This window comes from Gordionus sp. m RMFG-2023, chromosome 2, assembly GCF_954871325.1.
Source record: "Gordionus sp. m RMFG-2023 chromosome 2, tfGorSpeb1-WG-v2, whole genome shotgun sequence".
Classification (NCBI taxonomy): Eukaryota; Metazoa; Nematomorpha; class Gordioida; order Chordodea; family Parachordodidae; genus Gordionus; species Gordionus sp. m RMFG-2023.
In genome coordinates this window covers 1,104,681-1,131,084 of record NC_088776.1, presented here as the reverse complement: position 1 = coordinate 1,131,084, position 26,404 = coordinate 1,104,681, and the positions used below count along the sequence as shown (strand labels likewise).

At 28.0% G+C, this 26,404-nt stretch overlaps 1 protein-coding gene across 1 annotated transcript; it reads right to left on the bottom strand.

Annotated features, from left to right (window-relative positions):
- Nucleotides 1-4,061: 4,061 nt before the first annotated feature.
- On the bottom strand, nucleotides 4,062-4,550 carry LOC135925563 (uncharacterized). Its single transcript, XM_065460952.1, has one exon. It carries the CDS (start codon nucleotides 4,548-4,550, stop codon nucleotides 4,062-4,064), a length of 489 nt encoding a protein of 162 aa, XP_065317024.1.
- Nucleotides 4,551-26,404: the final 21,854 nt, after the last annotated feature.

Sequence of the window (26,404 nt, the reverse complement as noted above, 5' to 3'; positions counted from 1 at the left end):
GACTATAAAGGATCTTGAAATATTTCCTTCTAATAATCGGGGAGTTGATAAATTTAGAATCAAAAAGTATAAGGGGGGGGGGGGTTGGGGTAAAGTTATAAAAATAAATTTTACATTTTTTTTGCTGGAAACACACAGTGGGAAGCCTAGATTAAACTATTAAATATTTATTTTAAGACAAAAAAGATTAATTTAACATTATATTAAATAGATCTAAAATTTTTAAGTTTATATACAACATTATAAAATAGTATGAATTATAAAATATATGAGATAAGTTGGTAAAAATAGCGAAATATTATATAAAAGGTTTATGTAAAAATCGCCATATATTTATAAAAGTTCATTCGTATATTATACTTATTGTAAAATATTTTTAAATTATATTTTTATTGTATTATAATTTACTTTTCATTAATTTTATTTTAATTAATATTTTATTTTAACTTTATTTTAACTTAATTAATATTTTAATTAATATTTTAATTAATATTTTAATTAATATTTTATCATAATTAATATATTATTTTAATTTATTAAAATTTCATCTATAACACCTTAAGTTTCCACGTCATTTTGGCGCGGAAAATTCGGCGCGGTGTCAATTCGGCGTGGCGACAATTCAGCGCACGACAAAACGGCGCGGTGTTAATTAGGCGCAACGACAATTCGGCCCAGCGATAATGCCTCGCAATTTGGCGCGTATCTATTACAGTTGCAATTTATTATAAATTACTTAGTATAAAAATATAAGGATGATTAAATAGAAGTCATTTTGAATGTTGGTATTATTAATTAATTTCATCCTATTTATTTTTACAAAATCTCAATTATTTATACAATGTGTAATATCGAAAAAAAATTAACTAACATTTTTACCTATTTCTTTAATGAACCATTTTACCACATTATAAGGTATGTTGATTAGTAGCCAATAGTATGTTCCCTGGAGATTTTGCGCATAGAAGGAAGAAAGAAAAAGAATTGACCTCTATCTCTAATCTTATAATTTATTTTGACTACAATCTTAAATAGACCCAAAATATCCCCCCCCCCCCTGATAAGTACTATAATGTTAAATCTTAAGTCCCTTTTTCACGTCTAATTTTAGACAATAAAAAAAATAAATGAAATTATAAAAGTTTTAAAAAAATAATATACCCCCTTGATTAGTATATTATGACCAAAATCTCGGCTTACATAACTATTTGCTACTAATCAACATACCTTATGTGGTAAATTGGTCAACCAAAGAAATAGGTATAAATATTGGTTGTTAATTATTTTTGATATTAAACATTTAATATTTGATTTATATGATAGAAAAAATTAACCTAAGTATAATATCTTTATTTTAAAAAAGGATAACTAGAATTTTAAGGATTTTTAATAAATCTAAAAAATGAGTCAATCTTAATTTGATTTTTTTTTGGATCATGGCTGGGTCTATTTTTAAAAACTGTCGATATAATAGCCAAAATAATATGTAAGATTCGAGATAGAGGTCCGAACCTTTCTTTTTCTTTCTTTCTTCTACGCCCAAAATCTTGGCTTACATATACCTTATGTAGTAAATTGGTCCATATAAGAAATAGGTATAAATATTAGTTAATTTTTTTCGATATTACATATTTAATAAATAAAATTGAGATTTTTGTAAAAATAAATATGAAGAAATAATTAATAGGACCAACATTCAAAAGGATTTCTATTTAATCTTATTTTTTTATACTAAGTAATATATAATTAATTGCGACTGTAGTAGATACGCGCTGAATTGTCCGCTCCGAATTGTCACCGCGCTGAATTGACGCTGAGCTTGCTGCGCTGATGTCGCCGTACCGCCAATAAAAAAAAATCTACTCATTATGAAATAATTTTAACGTATTTTTACAATGATTTGGGATTATGAAGTGTAGATGTCTGGCACACAGGATGAATCGTAGAAAAAAGGGGTGGCTAAGGAAATATGTGAAAAGAAGAAAGGAAGTGATAAATTTTACCCTTCGTCTTCTTAAGGTATGCTAAAACAAAAGTTCTATTCATGATAAATTAATTCAATTTACGTATAGTATTAAAAAAATGCCCGATAATAATTTACTTAAAAAAAAATTAAAATTTTTTGAACAAATTTTCGAATGTTTTAAAAATAAATTATTAAGATTTTCCCAAAAGATAATATCAAGCCATTTAGTAGCCCTTGATTAGTAAATTATATTGCTTTAGAAAGATGGTTTAATATAAGTATGAAGAAAAATTTCTTAAATCTTTTCGAAAAATGTTGGAGGTTTATCCCCACTGATTTAGTACTCCAATCAATTTTTATGATCTAATAGAAAAGAGTTAAACAGAAATAGAAACTATATAAGCTTTAAAAACAGATTTTAATTAAAGTTGAATCTTATAAATCCTAAGATCTCCCTTATCTCTATTGACTTTACCAGTGCATGCAGAATTGTATCTAAGCCCTTTATTTGGAAAAAATTCATAAATCTTTAAAGAATCTTAATAATCTTCTTTTTTAGCCAATATTCTTTTCTATGATATATATATAAAAACCTATACTATACAAATATTTTGTAATTTTGATTTTTCACTTTTTATAACAAATTTTACACGTCTATCATTGTTATTTAATTTAATTTTTAGGGTTTTTCAAATTTTCCTATTTTATTTAATGAGAGAGGAAGGTTAAATACGGTATTTAAGGGTTCATTGCTGGAGTTCATTCTCATTCTAAGAATCATTTTACTTATAAATTAGACAAAGTAATTATATAAAATTTACAATCATTTTACCTATTAGGAATGTGCATAATAGATATATAGAAATATTTTTAAACATTTTTTTGTTGTTAATATAGTTGTTTTAAGATTAATATTAAATATTAATATTTTTTATTGATCTTATAACAAGAAATAAAATATAAATTTAAAATTTAAATATTTTTTTGTTTTAAAAATTAAATATGAATAAAAAAATGATTTCCAGAATAAATATTAATAAGAATTTTAAAAAAATTTCAAAAAGCTTATTATATAAAAAATGCAGTTCTTATCAAATCGAATAATTAGAATTGATAAAATTTTAATAAATTTTAATTATATAGAAGGACACGAAAATGAGTTTATTGTATTTTTTATTTAATTTTTCTCATTTTTAATATACTAAGAATTTGCTTAACTCGTAATATTTAATGGGTTAAATGCCTTCATTTTACCTTTTAAATAATTTCTATAGTTTTTATTATTCAATAATAATGATATAAGAAAAATTGCTTACCTCTGTGATATTTAATTAAATTTTTATAAAAAATAAGTAAAATCGATAAATTTAAGAAATAATAATTATATATGTATAATTTATTTTTTCTTTTTAGCTTTCGCCTTTTAAGGTGGTAGGCTCCTTCAATATATCTCTCCACTTTATGTTATTCATGTTATCTCTTTTATCTAATTTGCACTTCTTCATTGGCTCTAACTTTATGGTGCAATTAAAGTTTTGGGTTTCCTCTTTTACGTTTTGCCCATCACTTCTAAACTCTTAACCTAATTTTCCTATATAGTTTATAGATCTTCTCATTGTATGCCATGCCACCTAAGTCTGTTCACCATTTACTTAATCTTAATAGGCACTACCTTTAAGCTCCTTTTTGTACTTCGCACCATATCTTTATATGATACCCCACATTCTCAGCATTCTAATCTCCATAGTTTGTAGACTTCTCTCTTCTAATTTTTTGGTTAGCTATGTTTATGAACTATGAATAGTTGGTTGTCCTATGAATGGAAATTTTTAATTTCAATTTGCTGGATTTTTTTATAAAGAGACTTCCAGATAAAGACCACTTTAACCACACTTTTAATTTTAGTATTTATCTCTTTCTCTATTGTGCTGTTTGTTTGTATAGTGGAGCTCGGGTATTTGCAGCTTTCATTTGCCGACATCTGCCATTCATTTATATCAATGCACGCTACCTTTTCCTATCACCATATACTCCGTTTTTTCTCTATTTACTTTTAGTCTGTGATTTTACAGGATATTTATCCCTAATCTTTCTATCATTTCATCCTTGGATTCGGGCAATTATCACAATACCATCTGCAAATATCATATTCCATGGTACTGTTTGAGATATAGACTGTGATAATACATCTATTACTGTAATGAAGAGAAGTGGGCTGAAAGCCTACCCTTGATGAAACTCCCTCGACTATTAAGCCTGCTAAAGTACTTGTTGTGCTACGGACCATTGTTGTATAGCCCATATATATATCCTCTATTATTCTTATATATATTTCGGGAATCTTTTTGTGCCGCAGCGCCCACCAAAGTTTTCTTAATATTCTATCGAAGATCCTTTCTAGATCGAGAGAGACCATGTGTAGCTTTTTGTTCTTTTCCCTGTATATTTCGCTCATTTGCCTGATTGCATGGATAGCATCAGTCGTTGATCTTCCAGGCATAAAGCCAAACTGAGTCTCTCCTATTTCGATTATGTCTCTTAAACTTTTTTCTATTATTTTGGTAGAGTGTAAGACAGATGTCATTAGTTTTATGCTCTTGTAATTTTGACAATTGTGTGGTACCTTTATTTTTGAAGTTAGGAACTAGATAGCTCTGCTTCCATTTTTGAGGAATCTCTTCATTTCCCAGTATTTTATTGTGCAGATTTGTGAGGAGATGTATTTCAATATCTCCTAGTGCTTTAAGGGCCTTCTATTAAAATAATCTGGACCCCCAGCTTTGTTTCATATGCTTGAGGCATGTGAATTTTTCTTGTTCCGTTATTGGTTGTATAAGGTTTTGACATGGAGAGTGTTCATCTAGATGTAGTATGTGAGGATTTAAGTTGAGAAGCTCCTGAAAATATTCTTTCCATCTATTCATTATTTTTTTTTCTTTATAATCAATTTCCCATCTTTATCTTTAATTACTTTTGGTGCTTCGTTTAGGGTCCCTAGAATTCTTTTCTCGCTGTTTGGCTAATCTGTATATTTTATTTTGCCATTCTTAGGTATGTAGTTCTTCATACATGTCATCGTATACCATAGATTTGGCCCTAGCCACCGCCTTTGTAGCTATTCTATGATTTTTTGTATTTGTCTTGTCATCTGGGTTTTTGGATTTGTACCATATTTTATATAGTGCCTTTTTATTCTGTATAGTGGTTTGTACCTCTTCATTCCACCACCATAGTTTTTGTATGATTTGTTACGTCCCCTTGTCAAGCCTAGTGTCGACTTAGAAGTGTCTATTAATCTGGATAAAAGGTCTGTCCGCATTTTTTCACTGAATTGTGAGAAATCTATTGTTTTAATGTGTGCATTGATTGCAAAGGCATCTGTAATTGTTTTTAATTTGCCCCATTTGATGCATGGTTCCAGTTTTATTTTGTTTTGAGTGGATTTATTTGAGATGGTAAATCCATGACTAGTAGCTTGTGTTGCGCGGCGATATCTTCTCCTGGGATAACTTTTCAGTCTATTACATCTTTTAATTTTCTGCGAGAGATTAACATGTAATTTATCTGTGTTTTCCTTGTACCACTTTCATATGTTATTAAATGACTGTCTTTTTTCCTATAGTAGGTGTTGATTAAGGCCAGGTCAAAGGCTTGCGCAAATTTCAGTACCAAAAACCACCATGATGCCTTTTGTAGTTGTCTCTTTATTTTCCTACATGCGCATAGTCTCCACCTATTATGACTAGGTCATCCTTAGGGATTTCCATTATAGCTTCATCAAGGATAGCTTTAAAGTCATCTTTCTCTTATTTTCAACCCATTTGAGGAGCCTAAACTAAAATGTGTAGTATTGATTGAGTAATGCAGGATTTATTTTCATTACTCCATTAGAGATCTTGTTAACTTCTACAACTAGGGAGGTTAGATCTTGACTGAGGATGATGCTGATACCGTTTCTCTATTACTAACAATTCCATTATAGTACAATTTATACCCATCTGCAATCATTAGAGTCTTCTGACCTTTCCATTTCTTATTTTGTATGCATGCTATATCAAATTCTTGTTCAACATGGATGTTCTCTCGTCTTACCTTTAAGTGTACGAATATTCAAACTTGCTAACCTTGTCTACATTGCTTTGACTTTTATTTTACTTTTCACAGGATGGAGGTCTACGCCCTGCAGGTCGCTCGGAGGGAACGCCCTAGCTATCATATTCATATTTTTGTTTTTTTCGTTCATTTTTGTTTATTGGACCAATATCCTTGGCCCCCGGCTGTCCAAGCCTATCGGTTACCCTGTGTGCCATCTTTAAGCTCCGAAATTCATCCTACCATATGTCTTTACACAAAAACCTAAATAATTTAAACATTCTTAAACTTATACCATACCATTAATTACTGCTTTAATTAGTACAATTTATTGCTTTAATCCTATTAGTAGAAAGGGGGGAAAATAGCATCAATTCAAGAGGGGATTATGCATAAAAACTATGATACAAGGTCTTAATGGTAAAGTCAGTTAAACATCTAGGAGTATTAACTCTGTATCAATAATTTTGTTTACTAACTATATTTTAGTGCTTAAACCCGTTTTGTAGATAGTTCAAAGGAAGTGGGCATAAATGCTAAATGTTAAGATAAGCAACGCGCCTAGAACAAAAATACTAGAAGCATTGAAAATTTGTGCCATTATTTAATAGCTTATTAAAATTTTCTTATTTATCAAAAAAAATTTCCAGCCAATGAACTGAATATTGGGTAAACGATTTGAGTTTATAATGGCAGGCTTATATTATATCTTTAATAAATTACCCCAACTATGTGAAAATACATTAATGGTTTATTTTTCCCCGATTTTAAATGTTTTGAATCTGATGCTAAGATCATCTTGATATAGAATATTTAATTTTTGGATTATGATAGGATTAAAATAGTTAAAATCTCATTATATATTGAATTTAATGTCGGGCTAATGCTTAACTTTGTAGTATTTTAGCATTAAAGTTAGTCCAAATGTATATTAATTATTATTAATTAATTTTGCATATTGCTATAATCTTATACTATTATTTTTTCTTTTATTAAACTACAAAACGTCTCATTTTGGGGATTAGGAATTTTGTATACTTTTAAATTGTATTTATATTATGTGTAAAATAAATTTTTTTTTTTATAAGACATATTTTATTTTATATTAATTTCTCTTTGCTACTGAAACTTAAATATTTTTGCATTTGTTTCATCGCTTTATTTTTTAAAACCGGTCCGACAAAAAAATACCGATCAATTTTCGAAAATCCGGACAGAGCTATTATTATTCAAAATAGATTCGAAAATTTTATAGTTATAAATAGTGTTGTTAAAACGCCGCGAGTCGCGACCCCGACCCAAAGCTCTGGTCGTTTTATTCGACTCCGACTTAATGTTTGGGTCGTTTTTTTCGACTTCGACCCGAGTTCAAGCCGAAAAAAACGACTTCGACCCAAAATATGGGTCGTTTTTTTCGACTTCGACCCAAGTCCAAGCCGAAAAAAACGACCTCGACCCAAAATATGGGTCGTTTTTTACGACTCCGACTCAAAATTTGGGTTGTATTTTTCGACTCAAACTTGAAATTTGGGTCGTATTTTTCGACTCAAACTTGAAGTTAGGGTCGTATTTTTCAACTCCAACTTGAAGTTTAGATCGTATTTTTCGAATCCAACTCATAGTTTGGGTCGTTTTTTTGACTCAGACTCAAACATCGGGTCGTTTTATTCAATCCGACCCAAAATATGGATCGTTTATTTTAAAGACGCCTTAAAGTTAGGGTTGCTTTTTTTCACCTAACCAAATATCTAGATCATTTTTTTCGACCAAAAGTCTAATAACATTTAGTAGATATTAATATTATAGGCGGGAAAGTTTCTTAAAGCTTCTTTAAATTATAACGCTCTGGATTAACTATTCCATCATAGTTATTTTTTAAAATTTTTAAGTAAAGATGTACCATAGATAGGTGAAAATTGTCATAATCGCTATTTTTGAACTTTTTCAAATTTTTTTAAAGGAAATAGCTAAAAATATATATTCTAAACATGTTAAATTTAAAATTCAGTGAGGATGTATCATAGATAGGTGACAATTGTCATAATCTTTATTTTTGAACTTTTTTCAATTTTTTTAAAGGAAATAGCTAAAAATATATATTCTAAAATTAAAAATTCAGTGAGGATGTATCATAGATAGATGACAATTGTCATATTCGTTATTTTTCAACCTTTTTTAATTTTTTTAAAGGAAATAGCTAAAAATATATATTCTAAACATGTTAAATTAAAAATTCAGTGAGGATGTATCATAGATAGGTGACAATTGTCATAATCTTTATTTTTGAACTTTTTTCAATTTTTTTAAAGGAAATAGCTAAAAATATATATTCTAAACATGTTAAATTTAAAATTCAGTGAGGATGTATCATAGATAGGTGACAATTGTCATAATCGCTATTTTTGAACTTTTTCAATTTTTTTTAAAGGAAATAGCTAAAAATATATATTCTAAACAAGTTAAATTTAAAATTCAGTGAGGATGTATCATAGATAGGTGACAATTGTCATAATCGCTATTTTTGAACTTTTTCAAATTTTTTTAAAGGAAATAGCTAAAAATATATATTCTAAACAAGTTAAATTTAAAATTCAGTGAGGATGTATCATAGATAGGTGACAATTGTCATAATCGTTATTTTTGAACTTTTTTAAATTTTTTTAAAGGAAATAGCTAAAAATATATATTCTAAACATGTTAAATTTAAAATTCAGTGAGGATGTATCATAGATAGGTGACAATTGTCATAATTGTTATTTTTGAACTTTTTTAAATTTTTTTAAAGGAAATAGCTAAAAATATATATTCTAAACATGTTAAATTAAAAATTCAGTGAGGATGTATCATAGATAGGTGACAATTGTCATATTCGTTATTTTTGAACCTTTTTTAATTTTTTTAAAGGAAATATCTAAAAATATATATTCATGTTAAATTAAAAATTCAGTGAGGATGTATCATAGATATGTGACAATTGTCATAATCTTTATTTTTGAACTTTTTTTAATTTTTTTAAAGGAAATAGCTAAAAATATATATTCTAAACATGTTAAATTAAAAATTCAGTGAGGATGTATTATAGATAGGTGACAATTGTCATAATCGCTATTTTTGAACTTTTTTCAATTTTTTTAAAGCAAATAGCTAAAAAAATATATCCTAAACATGTTAAATTAAAATATCAGTGAGGATGTATCATAAATAAGGGACAAAAAATGGTTATTATATATACGAGTAGTTAGGTACATAATAATTTTTAAGTGATAAAATGAGATGCTAATATATTTCTTGTAATTTTAATTTATAATAAAATTCTTAAATATGTTATTGTCATAGACTGGGTTAGAAAATCAACTATCACATAAACTCCTATGTTTTATTCATATTATATTTTTAAGTTTGAGGATATTAAAATATTTCCTCTTTGAAGTTACTAGTTAGGTTAAAATTTACTTGGCACATCTTACAATGATATTTATACTTGTTTTTTTTTCGAGAATAAATTTTATGCGATATCTCATGAAGGAAATTACATATCATTGTACAGAGAATTAACTTTGTATATATTATATGCACCCATATCTTTTATATCAATCTCTATCGATGACATTTTAAATTATATTGGAAACTAGATTGTGTAGATTTCTAAATATTAATTTAAAATAAGATGCTAGAATTAATTATAGATATATCTTAATAATTTGTATATGCATTTATTATTTAAAATCTCTCGTTTTAACCCTATTTAGCAAGAAAAATAGGACAACTTTTATTAATAAAATTTATGTTACTCTTTAAAATTATATTAAAACAAAAAATGAATTAAAAAAAAAAATTAAAATTTAATTTGGCTACCCTCAAAAATAATAAAAAAAATTTGGAAAGTTAAAAAAAATGATTATTAATCATATCCCTATCCCTAACAATGAAGAAAAGAAAAAATCTCAACAAATTTGCCGTCTAGCTGGCACCACGCCAAGTAAAATAAAATATCTTTTTTAATTTTATAATTTAAATAGTCACTTCACTTCCATATGGAATTTTTAAACTAATAAAACAATAAAATTTTTTTATAAGTATTTGCGATTCCGGATGCATTTTTTAAATATAAAATATGAATTTTTTTAAATATAATTTAGTAATTTAGGCGAGCCATATTTTTCAAAAATGTAGTGTTAAGTCGAGTTTTTTTAAGTCGTACTGTAATTCTGAGCGTTTTCCGTACTTTTGCATGATGGCTAAAGATTTTTTGTCGCAGCAAAGTACATCCGTTGAGAGCGAGCGTGTCTTCTCAAGAGGGGTGGACACTGTAACAAAGAAAAGATCGCATGGCCTGTGAAACACTTAAACAGTGTTTATGTTTAAATTCATGGGATATCAACATCATGAATAATAAATTTTATATATAATTTTTATATCTATATATATTGTTAAATTAAATTTTTTGTACATTAATAAATAAATATAATTTAATTAAAAATATTTAAACTATAAATGTATCAAATATTTAAGATGTTTTGAGCTTAGTATTCTTGTTTCAGGCTGTTGTTTTTTATGAATACTGGAGAATATTAGTGTTTTAATATTATTTGACTTTAAATTGATAACTAAAATAGTTTTTGATATTAAGATATAGAATTTTGAACACTTGAGAAAAATTACACATTAAAATTGATACTGGGATTAACTTTGGACCATGTTATAAAGCGCTTACTTTTTTTCAGGCGTTAATTATTCACTATATTATTAAGAAGAATATTATGAGAGCAATTTTTCTCATAGATTATATAAAGGTATAGATATCTATTATCAATTTCAGGATTAGTCAATATTTTTCTTGCTAAATAGGCTTAAAACGAGAGATTTTAAATAATAAATGCATATACAAATTATTAAGATATATCTATAATTAATTCTAGCATCTTAATCTTTTAAATTAATATTTAGAAATCTACACAGTCTAGTTTCCAATATAATTTAAAATGTCATCGATAGAGATTGATAAAAAAGATATGGGTGCAGATAATATATACAAAGTTATTTCTCTGTACAATGATATGTAATTTCCTTCATGAGATATCGCATAAAATTTATTCTCGAAAAAAAAAACAAGTATAAATATCATTGTAAGATGTGCCAAGTAAATTTTATCCTAACTAGTAACTTCAAAGAGGAAATATTTTTATATCCTCATACTTATAAATATAATATGAATAAAACATAGATGAGTTTATGTGATAGTTGATTTTCTAACCCAGTCTATGACAATAACATATTTAAGAATTTTATTATAAATTAAAATTACAAGAAATATATTAGCATCTCATTTTATCACTTAAAGATTATTATGTACCTAACTACTCGTATATATAATAACCATTTTTTGTCCCTTATCTGTGATACATCCTCACTGATATTTTAATTTAACATGTATAGGATATATTTTTTTAGCTATTTCCTTTAAAAAAATTTGAAAAAGTTCAAAAATAGCGATTATGACTATTGTCACCTATCTATGATACATCCTCACTGAATTTTTAATTTAACATGTTTAGAATATATATTTTTAGCTATTTCCTTTAAAAAAATTAAAAAAAGTTCAAAAATAAAGATTATGACAATTGTCACTTATCTATGATACATCCTCACTGAATTTTTAATTTAACATGTTTAGAATATATATTTTTAGCTATTTCCTTTAAAAAAATTAAAAAAGGTTCAAAAATAACGAATATGACAATTGTCACCTATCTATGATACATCATCACTGAATTTTTTTTAACATGTTTAGAATATATATTTTTAGCTATTTCCTTTAAAAAAATTTGAAAAAGTTCAAAAATAGCGATTATGACAATTATCACCTATCTATGATACATCCTCACTGAATTTTAAATTTAACATGTTTAGAATATATATTTTTAGCTATTTCCTTTAAAAAAATTTAAAAAAGTTCAAAAATAACGATTATGACAATTGTCACCTATCTATGATACATCCTCACTGAATTTTTAATTTAACATGTTTAGAATATATATTTTTAGCTATTTCCTTTAAAAAAATTTGAAAAAGTTCAAAAATAGCGATTATGACAATTGTCACCTATCTATGATACTTCCTCACTGAATTTTAAATTTAACATGTTTAGAATATATATTTTTAGCTATTTCCTTTAAAAAAATTTGAAAAAGTTCAAAAATAGCGATTATGACAATTGTCACCTATATATGATATATCCTCACTGAATTTTAAATTTAACATGTTTAGAATATATATTTTTAGCTATTTCCTTTAAAAAAATTGAAAAAAGTTCAAAAATAACGATTATGACAATTCTCACCTATCTATGATACATCCTCACTGAATTTTTAATTTAACATGTTCAGAATATATATTTTTAGCAATTTGCTATAAAAAAACTCAAAAAAGTTCAAAAATGTCGATTATGTCAAATGTCACTTATCTATGGTACATCTTCACTGAAATTTTGATTTAACATGTCTACAATATATATTTTTATCTATTTTATTTAAAAAAGTTCAAAAATAACCATCATAACAAATGGCTCTTTTCTATGGTACATCTTTACTTAAAAATTTTAAAAAATAACTATGATGGAATAGTTAAATCAGAGCGTTATAATTTAAAGAAGCTTTAAGAAACTTTCCCGCCTATAATATTAATATCTACTAAATGTTATTTTGACTTTTGGTCGAAAAAAATGATCTAGATATTTGGTTAGGTGAAAAAAAGCAACCCTAACTTTAAGGCGTCTTTAAAAAAACGATCCATATTTTGGGTCGGATTGAATAAAACGACCCGATGTTTGAGTCTGATTCAGAAAAACGACCCAAACTTTGAGTTGGAGTCGAAAAATACGATCTAAACTTCAAGTTGGAGTCAAAAAATACGACCCAAACTTCTAGTTTGAGTCGAAAAATACGACCCTAACTTCAAGTTTGAGTCGAAAAATACGACCCAAACTTCAAGTTTGAGTCGAAAAATACGACCCAAATTTCAAGTTTGAGTCGAAAAATACAACCCAAATTTTGAGTCGGAGTCGTAAAAAACGACCCATATTTTGGGTCGAGGTCGTTTTTTTCGGCTTGGACTTGGGTCGGAGTCGAAAAAAACGACCCATATTTTGGGTCGAAGTCGTTTTTTCGGCTTGAACTCGGGTCGAAGTCGTAAAAAACGACCAAAACTTTGAGTTGGAGTCGAAAAAAACGACCCAAAATTTGGGTGAGCTCTGTTCGAGCCGACTCGGCTAAGCCGATTAACAACACTAGTTATAAAGATTTTATTTATATAGAATTATTATTTCATAAATACGAGTAAAAACTCTCCAGAAAATTCCCTCGCATATTCTAGTTTAACTCTTGGAAATGAGTCATACGCTAACCATGGTTATGTAGGAATGTTATCACAATAATGGTAGATAACTAATGTGCACCATAAAATCCATATATCTCCTTTAAACGACATGCAAATACCATGGATAAATATAATCATAAAAGAAAGAAAGAAAGAAAGAAAGAAAGAAAGAAAGAAAGAAAGAAAGAAAGAAAGAAAGAAAGAAAGAAAGAAAGAAAGAAAGAAAGAAAGAAAGAAAGAAAGAAAGAAAGAAAGAAAAGAAAGAAAGAAAATATCTAAAATTTAAATTGATACAATTATAATATGGACTTTATCAGTTAATATTCTTCTCGAGTTAATGTATATATTATAGTCACAATTTAATTCAAAGGCGCAGGCGCCACATTTTTAGGGTGGAGTGGAGATAAAGTGTTAGATGTAACCAATGAATTTGGTGTTTTAAAAAAATTTTTAAATTTATTTAAGCACAGTCAATGTTTAATACCCATTGAAATTTTTTTAAATAATATTTTAACATACATATTTTTAATTTTTAACATTTTTAAAAAAATTTTAAAACGTGAAGATAAATCAAAGTATATTTTAGACATTTTTCTATTAAATTTCTAGGCTCACAAAATATCTATTTTTTTCTAATTCTTAATCTCTCTGTTTACGAACAATACATGAGGATAAATATTTAATTCTAAAGTAATACCATCAGAATATTTCTATTAGTCGATGATTAATGAACTAACATAAATTTAAATATATTATAATATTATAATTTTACTTACCTTTATATTATAGAACGAACCAAATGTTTACAGAAAAGAATATTCAATTTTGCCATTATAGGAATACTAAATACCTTATTTTATAAGGAAAAAATTATATGTCGTGATATTGGAGACCGCCAAAAAAAAATTATTAATAAAATATATTTAATTAATGAAGAATTCTCAGCACATTTAGAGGTCATAGCACATATAATCTAATCCTTTAGATTTATACTATACATTGATATATATATTAATTACAATCCGATTGTGCAACATAAGAATAGCCAAGAAATATAATATCATATTAAGTTTTATTTTCTCTGTAAAATATCGAAAAAATTATTTTTTGTACTAATTTTTTGGCAAAAAATTAACTCCAATTGTTTAAATAAATTACAACTTGTTTATTGTTATTGTAAAATTTTTAAATCATACAATTTTAAACCTTTTATTTCTTCAATTTCTTATTTTTGTTATCATAAAATTTTGAATATGAACTTGTTATTCTTTAATATTTCTTGTAATAGTTAATCCTATTACCCTATTTGCATCAGAATTATTAACCTTTCAAATATTTATGAATCATTTTCGTATTTAGTCTTTGTTTTCGATAAATTTATATGGAGTAGTCTATAAAATCTAGTAATCTATGTCCAAATTTTAATGACTTTAATAGTTAAATTACTATTTAAAGGTTTATTTTTTAAATCACCATTATATTAAGATAATATGCTCAATCAAATACATTATCTCTTTATATCTAGTAATTTCACCTTTACATGTTTATTACAAATTTTTTTTTTAATTACTAAAAATATTTAATTTTTAAGTTCATGAAAACATGGGGTCAAATTTTAACAAAAATTAAAAAAAAATAATAATACATATTATAAATTTTTAAAATTAATTTCAATTTTATTTTATTTTAGCCTTAGGTCGGTCGGAAATTATTTCTTCGCTTAAGGTTATTTTTTTATTTTAGACTGGTCTGTGGGCCAGGATTTAGATGCCGTGCAAATCTCTAATATACAATCCTAATTCTTTTCCGCAAAGATTTTCTATCATCCAACGAATCATAGCCTCGTTTTATTTTTCCAGTATAACATAACTAACCAAATACCGTTACCTACCTTTATTATTTTCGTATCATTTTGAGTAATCCTTCAATGTTTTTCAAAATTAATTTGACTCTTCCATGGTCTCTAACCCTTTATTCTTTTTAGCGAACTATAACTTATAATAGTGCCCGCGTAACCAACGAGTTAATTGTTTCCTTCAATTCTAAGCGGATTTATCAGTTTAAAGATTTTTCTGTTAACTGATAACTGCATATGAGATTTATTTTTTTAGCTTTCACCTTTTCTGGTGAAAAACTCCTTTAATATCTCTCGCCACTTTATGTTATTTATACTATCTCTTATATCTAATTTAAACTTCTTTATATTACTTTATGGCCTCTTTGAAGTTTTGGCCTTCCTCTTTTACGTTTTCCCATCACTTCCAAACTTTCAACTTTATTTCCAACGTAGTTCTTAGGCCTTCTCATTGTGTCCCCATACCACTCTGTTTACCATTATCTAAGTATTAATGGGCACTATCTTTAAACTTCCTAGTAATCTTGTACTGCACACTTTATCCTTTCTCGTTACCCGAGCAATCATCCTCAGCAGTCTCATCTCCATAGTTTTTAGACTTCTCTCGTTTGATTCTTTGGTTGGCGATGTTTCTGAACTATTTAGAATAGTTGGTTGTGCTATGGAACTGTAGATTTTTCTATTTAAATGGTGTGGGATTCTTTTGTCAGAGAGCACTTTAGGTAAAGATCTCCACTCTGACCGTACTTGATTAATATTACTCTTTAGCTCTCTCTATTGTGCCATTTGTTTGTATAGTGAAGCCCATTGCAGCTCTTTCCATTGCCGATATCTGCCATCTCCTCCTATCACCATAAATTCCGTTTTTTCTCTATTTATTTTAATCCGTGCTTTTCTATAAATCCAAAATCCCTAATCTTTCTTTCATTTCATCCTTGATTTCGGCAAGTATCACAATATCGTCTGCAAATATCATATTTCACTGAACTGTTTGCGGTATAGACTATGATAATACATATTGCTTCTTATCTTATCCCGTCCTTTGTTTTACAATTATTATCCATCTATGTGTTCTATAAACTCTACTATTGTGCAGCTTCTTTTCATAACATCGCCAATTCTTTTTTCATATTTATAGGTCTTTTACTCCTTATATCCTCCAGCTAACCCTTAACTCATACTTCGTTTCAATTATACTTCTAAAATTGTTCGGTGTCTGCTAGATAAATCATCTTTTTTTAACGGATTTATACCATAATTAGTTTAAAAACTTCATATGGAAAGAAATTCTCTCATCCAACTCCCCCCCCCCCTTCCATCTCTCACTATCATGACATTCAACATTTTGCTTCAAGATATTTTTGGTTAATCAACAATTGGTACTAGACAACTTTAGATTCCCCCCTTACCTTTTAATTCAATCACCTCAAAAATATTCCCCACCTGTTATTCTTCTTAAGCTACCGCTTAATTACAAAACAGCGCAAATTTTTAATAAAAAATTTGTATTCTTTCATTTTTTTTTGTTTTAAGATTCCTAAATTAATTCCTGAATTATAATTAGATCGCAACTGTCGCGTTAGCTAGAAATTATGCCTTCTATTTCTTTGCAAGGCTAAAATTAACTTTATACCCCTTATTTTTATTTGCTTATAGCAATATATTTACAATTTAAATATTATATCTGCGGTATGATTTAAATACCGCATTTGCTTAAACTGCATTGAAGTAGGAATTCATCATAATTAATCGTGAATAATTTTCAGAAACATATTTTTCCAATTTTTTTATCAAATAAAAACTAGAGATTATGGCAGCCTCCAAAGTCAAAATTTCATTTGGACTAATGTTGTTAAAAAGCCGGATTCAAGTCGATTAAAAAAACCGGCTTGGTTAAGATTATAACCAAAATAACATTATGTAAGCCACGGAGATTTTGCTAATAGCAGGCCGAAGTCTGGACAATCTATTCTCCAAATTTCGATTGATTAACTCAAATTTTATTTTTATCAATTTCAAAATATATATATATTACTCCAAAAGATGGCGTTAAATGCATAAATATTTTATCAGTAAACAGGAATGATTATTGGTCATACATTGCTAGTGTTATTGATAGAAATAACTTCATTTTTTTTTTACTCAATAATTTTTAGAGTATCATGATTTGAGCAATTGCCGACTCAAGATCGGCCGATGACATTTGCATTGCCGGTTATTACATATCGAATAATACTCATTTTTTGTTTTCTTATCGCTATAATTATCAATTACACATGAACCCTAAAAATATTATAAAAACATTGTGATTAGACACTGTTAACCGACTCATATTCATCTTAACTAAATATTGCATTGGTGGCGTTATCCAATAAAAAAAACCTTCATTTTTGTTTTCTATAGATATTAATACGAGTTAAACATTATAACAAAAAATATTTTTAAATATATTGTGATTTAACTACTGATAACCGACACATAACAGATCTTATGACTAAATATTGCATTACTGGCGTTACCTTTAATAACCTTAATTTTTGCATTCTATGTTAAAAATTATACTAAAAATAATTTTAAAAATATTGTGAATTGACCAAGATTTGTTTGATGGAAGAAGATTAAAGATGTCTCCCAATTTAAGGATAATGTCAAGGGTGGAGTGAAAGAAGGTGCATATATCCTCCTACAAGAGACTAGATGCGTTAATTCATCCTGAACTGTGGATTTTAAATCAAGAGTGTTATGAGCATGTTGAGAAAAGGTCTCAAGAGAAATACCTATTTCATGAATTATCTTGATGCTTTTTCGATTTCAAAGCTGGGATCACTCAAGATTCCCTGATGTACCAGGCGTGAAACAATAGGGCACGGTAAGAATTTTTATATATTTTTATTGATTCCAAGATAAGGGTAATTCGAGGGCGTCACGCTGTTGAATATTATCAAATTAGGATTGTGGGAAATTGGTACCAAGCAAAAAGAAAAGATATGCCAGAAAAAAAAGAATGAACGTGGAATGCAAGAAAGTGTTTTGAGACTTAGAAACATCGATATTCGCTAAAATTTTATTTGTTGGATTATTTTCGAGATAAATTCTTTTAAGGTGTACAGTCGCTTCACAATTATAAGTTACCAGCTAATTGCTATGGACTGAGGATGTGTGTTAATACGTGTTTGATTTTTAGATTATTAATTTTGTTACTACCAAACTGCTACATGTAAGAACCAATGGCGATTGGCCGAATGTACTTGTTGAGCTTTTGTAGTGGGATGAGTCTGCCACCTAAAGAGTAAGGGGGTAACAAAACTCGCTACTTTCTCATTTAAGATTTTATTGCATAAGTTGACAATTTTGGTTATTATTGAATCATGTGTATATCTGAAAGGAGAAGTGATGTTCTGTCCTGAGAGAAGGTTAGTCTACTTCCATAAAGTCCGGTTGAAGAGATCGGTTTACTTTCCTTATTTCTTCCTGTTTGAAATCTGAGGAACAATCGGCGGTGGAATTATAAGAGTCAGGATAGATGTCGGGTGTGTTGGGCATAGCTGGCTAAAGATAATTTTAAAAAAGTCAGCGAGGGTATCATTGATGGAAGCAAGTTTGAGGACTTCTTTATTGCTACCACTGTTGATTTTGATCGAAATCAAAGAGGTTTTTTGGAGTGGATAAACATTTTCTTGTTTTTGAGACGGCGTCCTTTATCTGTTGAGCCCAGGATTTCTGTGCTGATTTGTCTGGAATTATAAAGTCTTGAATTGAAGGCAAAGGAATTTTAACCATTATTCTTCATTTAAAGTTTCACAAGAAATAAAAAATGGAGTAATGGAGAGATTAAGCTACTTGTATCCTAGATACTTAGGGGATTCTAGATATGTGTTTGGTTTTGTAGTTTTGATAAATATCTAAGAAAGAGTGATAGAAGGAATTAGTTGATAAGAGTTCTGTGACAGGAATAAGAAAGGGTTGGCATTTAAGACGAAATGTGAGAGTTTTGAATGTGAATATCTAGTAATAATGTCCGTGAACTTAAAATAAACTATCGTCTGTTAAATATATTAGCTTCAAGTAAGAGAGACAAATTTTGGGTTTAAATGGAGCCTCCCATTATATTACGATATCATGACGCGACAATGAATATAAAGCAGATAAATATAAAGCAGAAAGAAGACACCAATAAATAAACCGTTATAAGGCGCAGGCGCAACAACGAACTGATGCGAAATAGAAAAGCATTAAAAATTGAGAACTAGAAGAACGAATTATTAATATGCGACGAAAAAAATATTTAATTTTGCTCGAATTAATTACGCGAAATTCGCGTGGCTAATCCAATAGACGAGGTAGAGAATATATATTTAAAAATAAAATAAAATCGGGCCGCTATTTAATTTGGCGCTAAAATTTAAGCGGCTTTTAATATATCCTTTCTCTTTGTTTGACACCACAAAATGAACTTTGCTTTTATTTAATAGTTAAATACATACTTCCCTTTATTTATTTGATATTTTATTGATTTTAAGATTAGGGTAAACATTTAGTGATTTTGAATAATTTATAAGATATCCCCTCTCGGAAGTCCCTCTGCTTTTAAAACGAATATAGAAATATATTCCTCCTACTCTAATAAACCCTTTAGATACTGACTTACTCTATTAGCCTGTGTAATTATCTTCTTTCTCATTAAAAATTATCGGTAAAATCTCGTCACATTACATCTAATATCCCATCAGCTGTAGAGGCTTGTTGTGTATATAGCTAAATTTGAAAAACTAATAGGTAAAATCAAATTGAAATTAAAATACATGCCTCTCATATATATGTTTTTACGAGTAAGAATTAACCCTTAGATCATTAACTACAAAAATATCTTTATTTATATTTCTAATCTATTCTTATTTTTTTTTCTCAATAATTTAATAGTTTTTAAAATATAGTAAATCTTATCTAATCTTATATTATTTAGCCTTATTTTGCTTACCATCAATCTTATTGCGTCATTAGGGGTGGACTATTGTGTATTTGAACCTGTAAAGAACTTGAACAGACCTCACCCTATAAGGTTTTGCTGTATTTAGGTCTAACTTGAAATACTAGTAGAATGAATTAAAACCCAAACCTCTTTTATATATGATTTTATGAGTAACCTCAATAATTTAACCATGGATTCATAGTAAATCTTAATATATTATTTAGACCTAATTTTACCACTGGTCAGAGATGGACTATTGGGTACTTGGGCCTGAAGAAAACTTTAGCCCTCATAATTTATACAGATATTGAACACAAGTCCTGGTAAAATGGAAGGTCAAATTCCCCCATTATATTATAAAATTTATCAGGATTTTTTATTTTTATGTTAATAAACAAACATCAATATAGAGTCAAAAATTTCCCCATTGATTAATTAATAAAATAAATTTAGAAACAAATAATTTTGTTAAAAAAAATTAATATAATGTTTGAATTCCCCCAAAAAAATATTTGATTTTCATGATTCCACTTTTATTTTCTTTATCCTAAATCACACGAAATACTATGAATAAATATAAATATAGCGATATAAAATAAATCCATTTAAAATCATTACAAAAAAAAAATGTGGTTAAAGAAAAATTCCAATTCTAACCCACTGGCTAAAGTAGGGAATAATTGAAGTTGCACACGAATGCGCATGCGCATTTCAAATGTTAATTGACCATTTGTATGATTCATTTGACCATTCATCATTGTTTTTGAGTGGAGAAAAATCGAAAGCGTTTTTTAAAAAAAAAGATTTAGCTCCCGTTCCCGCTACCCAGTTCTTAAAAGGAGCTAACTCCCGCTAAATTTTAAGAAAGGAAAGACCCCATACTTAACCCACTCCTTTGTTTTTAATTTTTTTTAAAGAATATAAAAGTGTACACTAAACAAAATCATATTATTTATATATATATATAAATAATTATAATCAAATCTTTTATTTTATTTTATTTTTGTAGAAGTAGAAATTTTTCTAAATTTGAACTTCGACATTAGAATCTTAGCATATTAACTAAAAAAAGTGTTCAATAAAACACTCTAGAAAAAAGGGGGCCATTGTAAATTTATATAAAATATATTTTAAAATTTTTTTTAAAATTATTGAATACATTTTATTGTTAAGAAAAAAAATTAGTCTTTGGTATATTATCTCGCTGATAGTGACTTTGATTGAATCCTAGGTATTTCATTTTCCGTTGTAATTGTAGGTTTTTTTTAAGTTAGGTTATATAATTTATTTTTAAAAATTCTCTTATTTTTATCCCGTCTTAAATGCCAGGAATAAGCTATACAATGATATTATCTCATCATTATAAGCAGTTTGTAAAAATATATATTATTATTAATATTTCGTGATAGATTCTACCAGAGATTTGACAAAATCGAAATCTGCAAAATCAATCAATTTTAAAAGTGATTCCAGCTTGCTATTTGAAGTTAAAAATTTAAGCCTCATTCATATGAAGCTAGCCTACAATATTTTCACTTAAGGCTCCTTAACTTGAAATTTATTCATTTCTAAAAATTAACGATTATATTAAAATTTACATTCTTATGCTCCTGAGTAATTCGTATAAGCACTTATGTTAACCACGTAAACAATCAAGATATTGCCTATTTGCTTAATATTTAATCTAGCAATACTATGGATCTATAATATAAAAGTCCATCTTGTGGTTTTTGGATATCAGTCTTATTTATGGACATATTTTGTTTTTGTTTTACATAAAAACTAATACTTTGAAATGATCTTTGGGATATAATTTTGAATCTTCTATTTTTCTAAAGATTACTCAGCATCAACTGTGCCCCTCTAAATTGATATTGTGACAGAAGAAGTGAATGTTATGGTAGTTATCATAAATTTCAGCTCTCGATACCTATTATTGTTCCTAATTGCTTCTAAATTCTGAGGGTCGTAAAATGAATGATACATACTCTAAATAAAAAAATTACATTAGGTATACCAAAATCTCGTAGTTTAAAATAAAATGCTTCCATATATTAGCTATTCGAGGATTCGCTAGCTTATATTTTTCCAATTAAAGGTTTGCGAAAGATTTATTGTAAGATTATTATATTCTCATTATTTGTTATTATGTTTAATATAACATACGAAACAAATAGGCTAGAATAATCCATTGCAATTGGAAAAAGTTTTTTTCCCTAGAGGCTACATATTCTTAGACGTTATAACAGTAACAAGATTTTAACCCCAAAATGACTAAAATATGAAAAGATATCAAAATGTGCCTTCTTACTAATTTCATTTTTTAAATCAAAATTTTGCGAAATATTTTGAAATAAAAATAAGCTAGAATTTTACTTTGCCTCGCTTTGAATTTTTTAAATACGACAATACGCTTACAAAATATCTAATATATTCTTGCCGAATCAGCCATGGAAGAAAGAAAGAAAGAAAGAAAGAAAAATTTAAGTATAATATATATTTTAAAAAAAAGAAATTTTTTTAATTATAATAATGAAAATGAGCAAAAAAAGGCTTTCATAATGCTAAATATTTATATTAGAAATTTTGAAAAATTTATATATATATATAATATTTATACTGAGGAGGAAATTCGACAATGTCCTCTCCAATCACAGTATTGGATCTCACTGCAGAAACACCCTAAATTATTTTAAAAATATAGCAAGAATATAATATATTTAATCTTTTTAAAAATAGATTTTTAGGATATACGGGAGACCGGGGTAAGTTGGGACACTTCTCGTACAAACCATAATAAATTTACTGATGTTAAACAATCTGAATAAAAAATATTTTCTTAAGCTATTTATGATAGTTAATATATATTTTCCAACCAGAGTTTTTGTCCCCATTTAATTTTAATTAGATTTTCTAAAACGTTGCAATTATAAATGCCCTAATTAATGAGTTTCCCTTGTGGCGAAATTAATGGACACACCATAAAGAAGATAACTTAGCATGATTAGATTAAATATTTATTCTAAATATAATTGAGTTATGGCTAATTTATTTTAATTTTCTTCAAAACTAAGTGTTGTTAAAAGGCTTCTTTAGCCTCGAGATTTGTCTAATTTGTCTAGATCTTTTGTACCATCTATGAGCAAAATCTTCAGGCTGGCATATAAATATTCTGGATAAAATATCGATCTCATGAAAAAATTAATAAACTAGTGGATGACATTTCTCGGCTAAAAAAAAACTAATTTTCGCCATTTTTGTCATCGAATCATCTGGGGATTAGAGCAAGATTGTACTAAAGAATAAAAAAAAACTTTGAATTAAAAATATATATAGATTTAAGATTATTTTCTTTTATATACTATGCTCGCATCTCGATCCATAGTAGTTATGTATACAGTGGCATTGCCCATTATACTTGCAGCTATTATAGGAAAAAGAATGGCGACAATCAGTAGGGCATTCTTTGAATTATTTATATATATTTAATTTAAGACAAAGTTTTCAAAAAAAAATCTGATTTTACTAGTGTTGTTAAACGGCTCGCTTTGAGCCGATTTTTTAAAGTCACTCAATATTTCATCCTGAATAATATTACGCAAGCCTGAAGATTTTTTAGTAGAAGGATCAAGGGTTTGGACATGTATTAGCTAAAGCTCGAGGCTTAGATAATGTTTTTCAGGCTAAAATATTGAGTTTGCCGTGTTTAAAAATCGGCTCATAACATGCCGTTTAACAACACTTGATTTTACTCTTTCCCTTAGCACTAATGTAATAAAGATTTAAGTGTCCACATTTCTTTAATGATAAGAATTGAATTCTGGGGCTAGTGGGGTTAAATGGCTCGTTTCTGTGGAGATTTTTTTCAAAAACTGTCTACTCAAATATTTATCCAGAAAAATATTGCATTGCCCTAAGCCTAGAGGTGTCTAAACCTTTATGCCACATCTATGAGCAAAAAAATCTTCAGAGCTTGCGTAATATTATTCTGAGATAAAATATTGAGTTAGCCATTTTTAAAAAACAACGCTAATCCTATCTATTAAATCCCTGTCCTCTATGAGTTTCTGTCATTTAACCATCTCTTTTATTTTTGCTTCGTATGTTTTTTTTTACAAACGTAATTCCATCCATTCTTCTTCTTCTGGTACCCTGATTCTAGGAACTTTTAAAGTTAATATCTCCATGAATATATCATCTCTCTCTCTTTTTTATATATAGAACCTAAAACCAAACTTAGCCTAATTTTCCTGAATATTAGAAAATAGTAATAATCGCGTTTTTTTTCCCTAAATGACATTTAATTCCAACAAACAAGCCTTCTTTCTAAAATTTACTCATTTCTTTTGATATTTATAATTTCTTAAGCTACTATTCGAGCCAAAAGCTTACACTCAAACGCATTAAATCCGACCCGATAACTTGTCCATAATAAATCAGCTGACATAGAGTAAGAAAAACAAATAATATGTGTATGTTGTATATATATAAACCCAATTCGCAATCCATGCCATAATGGCCCACCTTGCACTGACAACCTCCTGTTCTATCCCACGACTCCGAATTATTTCTATTACAAAGTGGTCTCTATATTTTATGTAATTTTATTTTTATATAAATATATACAGATTTTGAGTTTACGAAAAATTCTAAGTTGGAAAAAAAAAATAACCTTGTTCACATTCATTCCCATATTTCCAATCTTTGCATTTGCATCTTCTATCTGTATCACAAAATTGTTTGTCGGAGTCGGAACATAGAGAACCATCTAAAACAATATAATAATTAGATATATATATACTTTAAAAAAAAAATTGATTAATGAATGATCAAATTTTGAAAGAAACAAAGTTAAGACAGCTCAAAATATTAGCGGATAACTGCAGGTCCCACCCTGAACAGAGCTTTAACCTATGGTAAAACGATGAAAATTAATATAAGGTTAACTTAATTAATATTTGTAAGTAAAATTTTTAGCGAGTGTAATACAAAAGTTTTGAATTGAAGTTTATGTAAGCTCACATTGAGTTAGATATACTATAACAGTTCTAAAGGAAAGGGGTGAGCTAATGCCCCTACAACTAATTGTAGTTTTCCATCTTAACGCCGAAGGATTAACATGTATATTCGTTTCTGATATTTACGATTTGCCTGTAAAAATCAATCATTTACAATATAGGCTGACATTACCCCAAAAGACCAAATATTATGTCTTGGCCACAAAAATTAGGTAAAAGATCAACCAGCTGTATCGGAAAATAAACTAAATAGATCTCTAATGGATATTTAAAAATTTTTTTTTAATTAAATAAAAAACTCCAGATAATGATCTTTCAATGCTTTTGAACGATCGAGTGAGTTAGTACTTCTAATGTTCACATCAATTATTTTAAAAATATTTGCCTTGGAGAAGCTAATCAACTTAAAACCTTCGATTAAGTCATAAGCCTAAACTAAATTTTGGTAGCAATTTAAATTGAAAAAATAATTCATGCAATAGCAAATCTTGGAGTCAAAATGTCATTGCTTTCTCCCGGTATGCACAAACATCTACCAATACCATCACACCTGGATGAAAACGTAGGATCCCAATTGCAAACTTATAAAAGCAAATTTATAATATGGGGTGGCCTAATGGGTAAGATGTAGGCTTGGAAACACGAGTATGAACAAGGACGCGGGTTCAATCCTGGTTAGAACCATAAAAACTTTCAAGTTTTTCTACGATGATTGATGTGTAAAGACATATGGTATGATGAATTTCGGAGCTTAGAGATGACACCCCGGTCACCGACAGGCCTGGACAGTCGGGTGCTAAGGATACCTGTCCAATAAACAAATGAAGGACACAAATGAAAATATGAATATGAAAGCTAGGGCGTTCCCTCCATGCGACGCGCAGGATGTAGACCTCCATCCTGTGAAAAATAAAGTAAAGGTCAAAGCAAAGAAGACAAGACTGGCAAGTTTGAATATTGGGACGCTTAAAGGTAATACGAGAGAATTGGCATCAATGTTGAACAAGAGAAAAGTTGATATAGCGTGTATACAAGAGACGAAATGGAAAGGACAGAAAACTTTGATGATTGGAGATGGGTATAAATTGTACTATAATGGACTTGTTAGCAATAGGAACGGTGTCGGCATC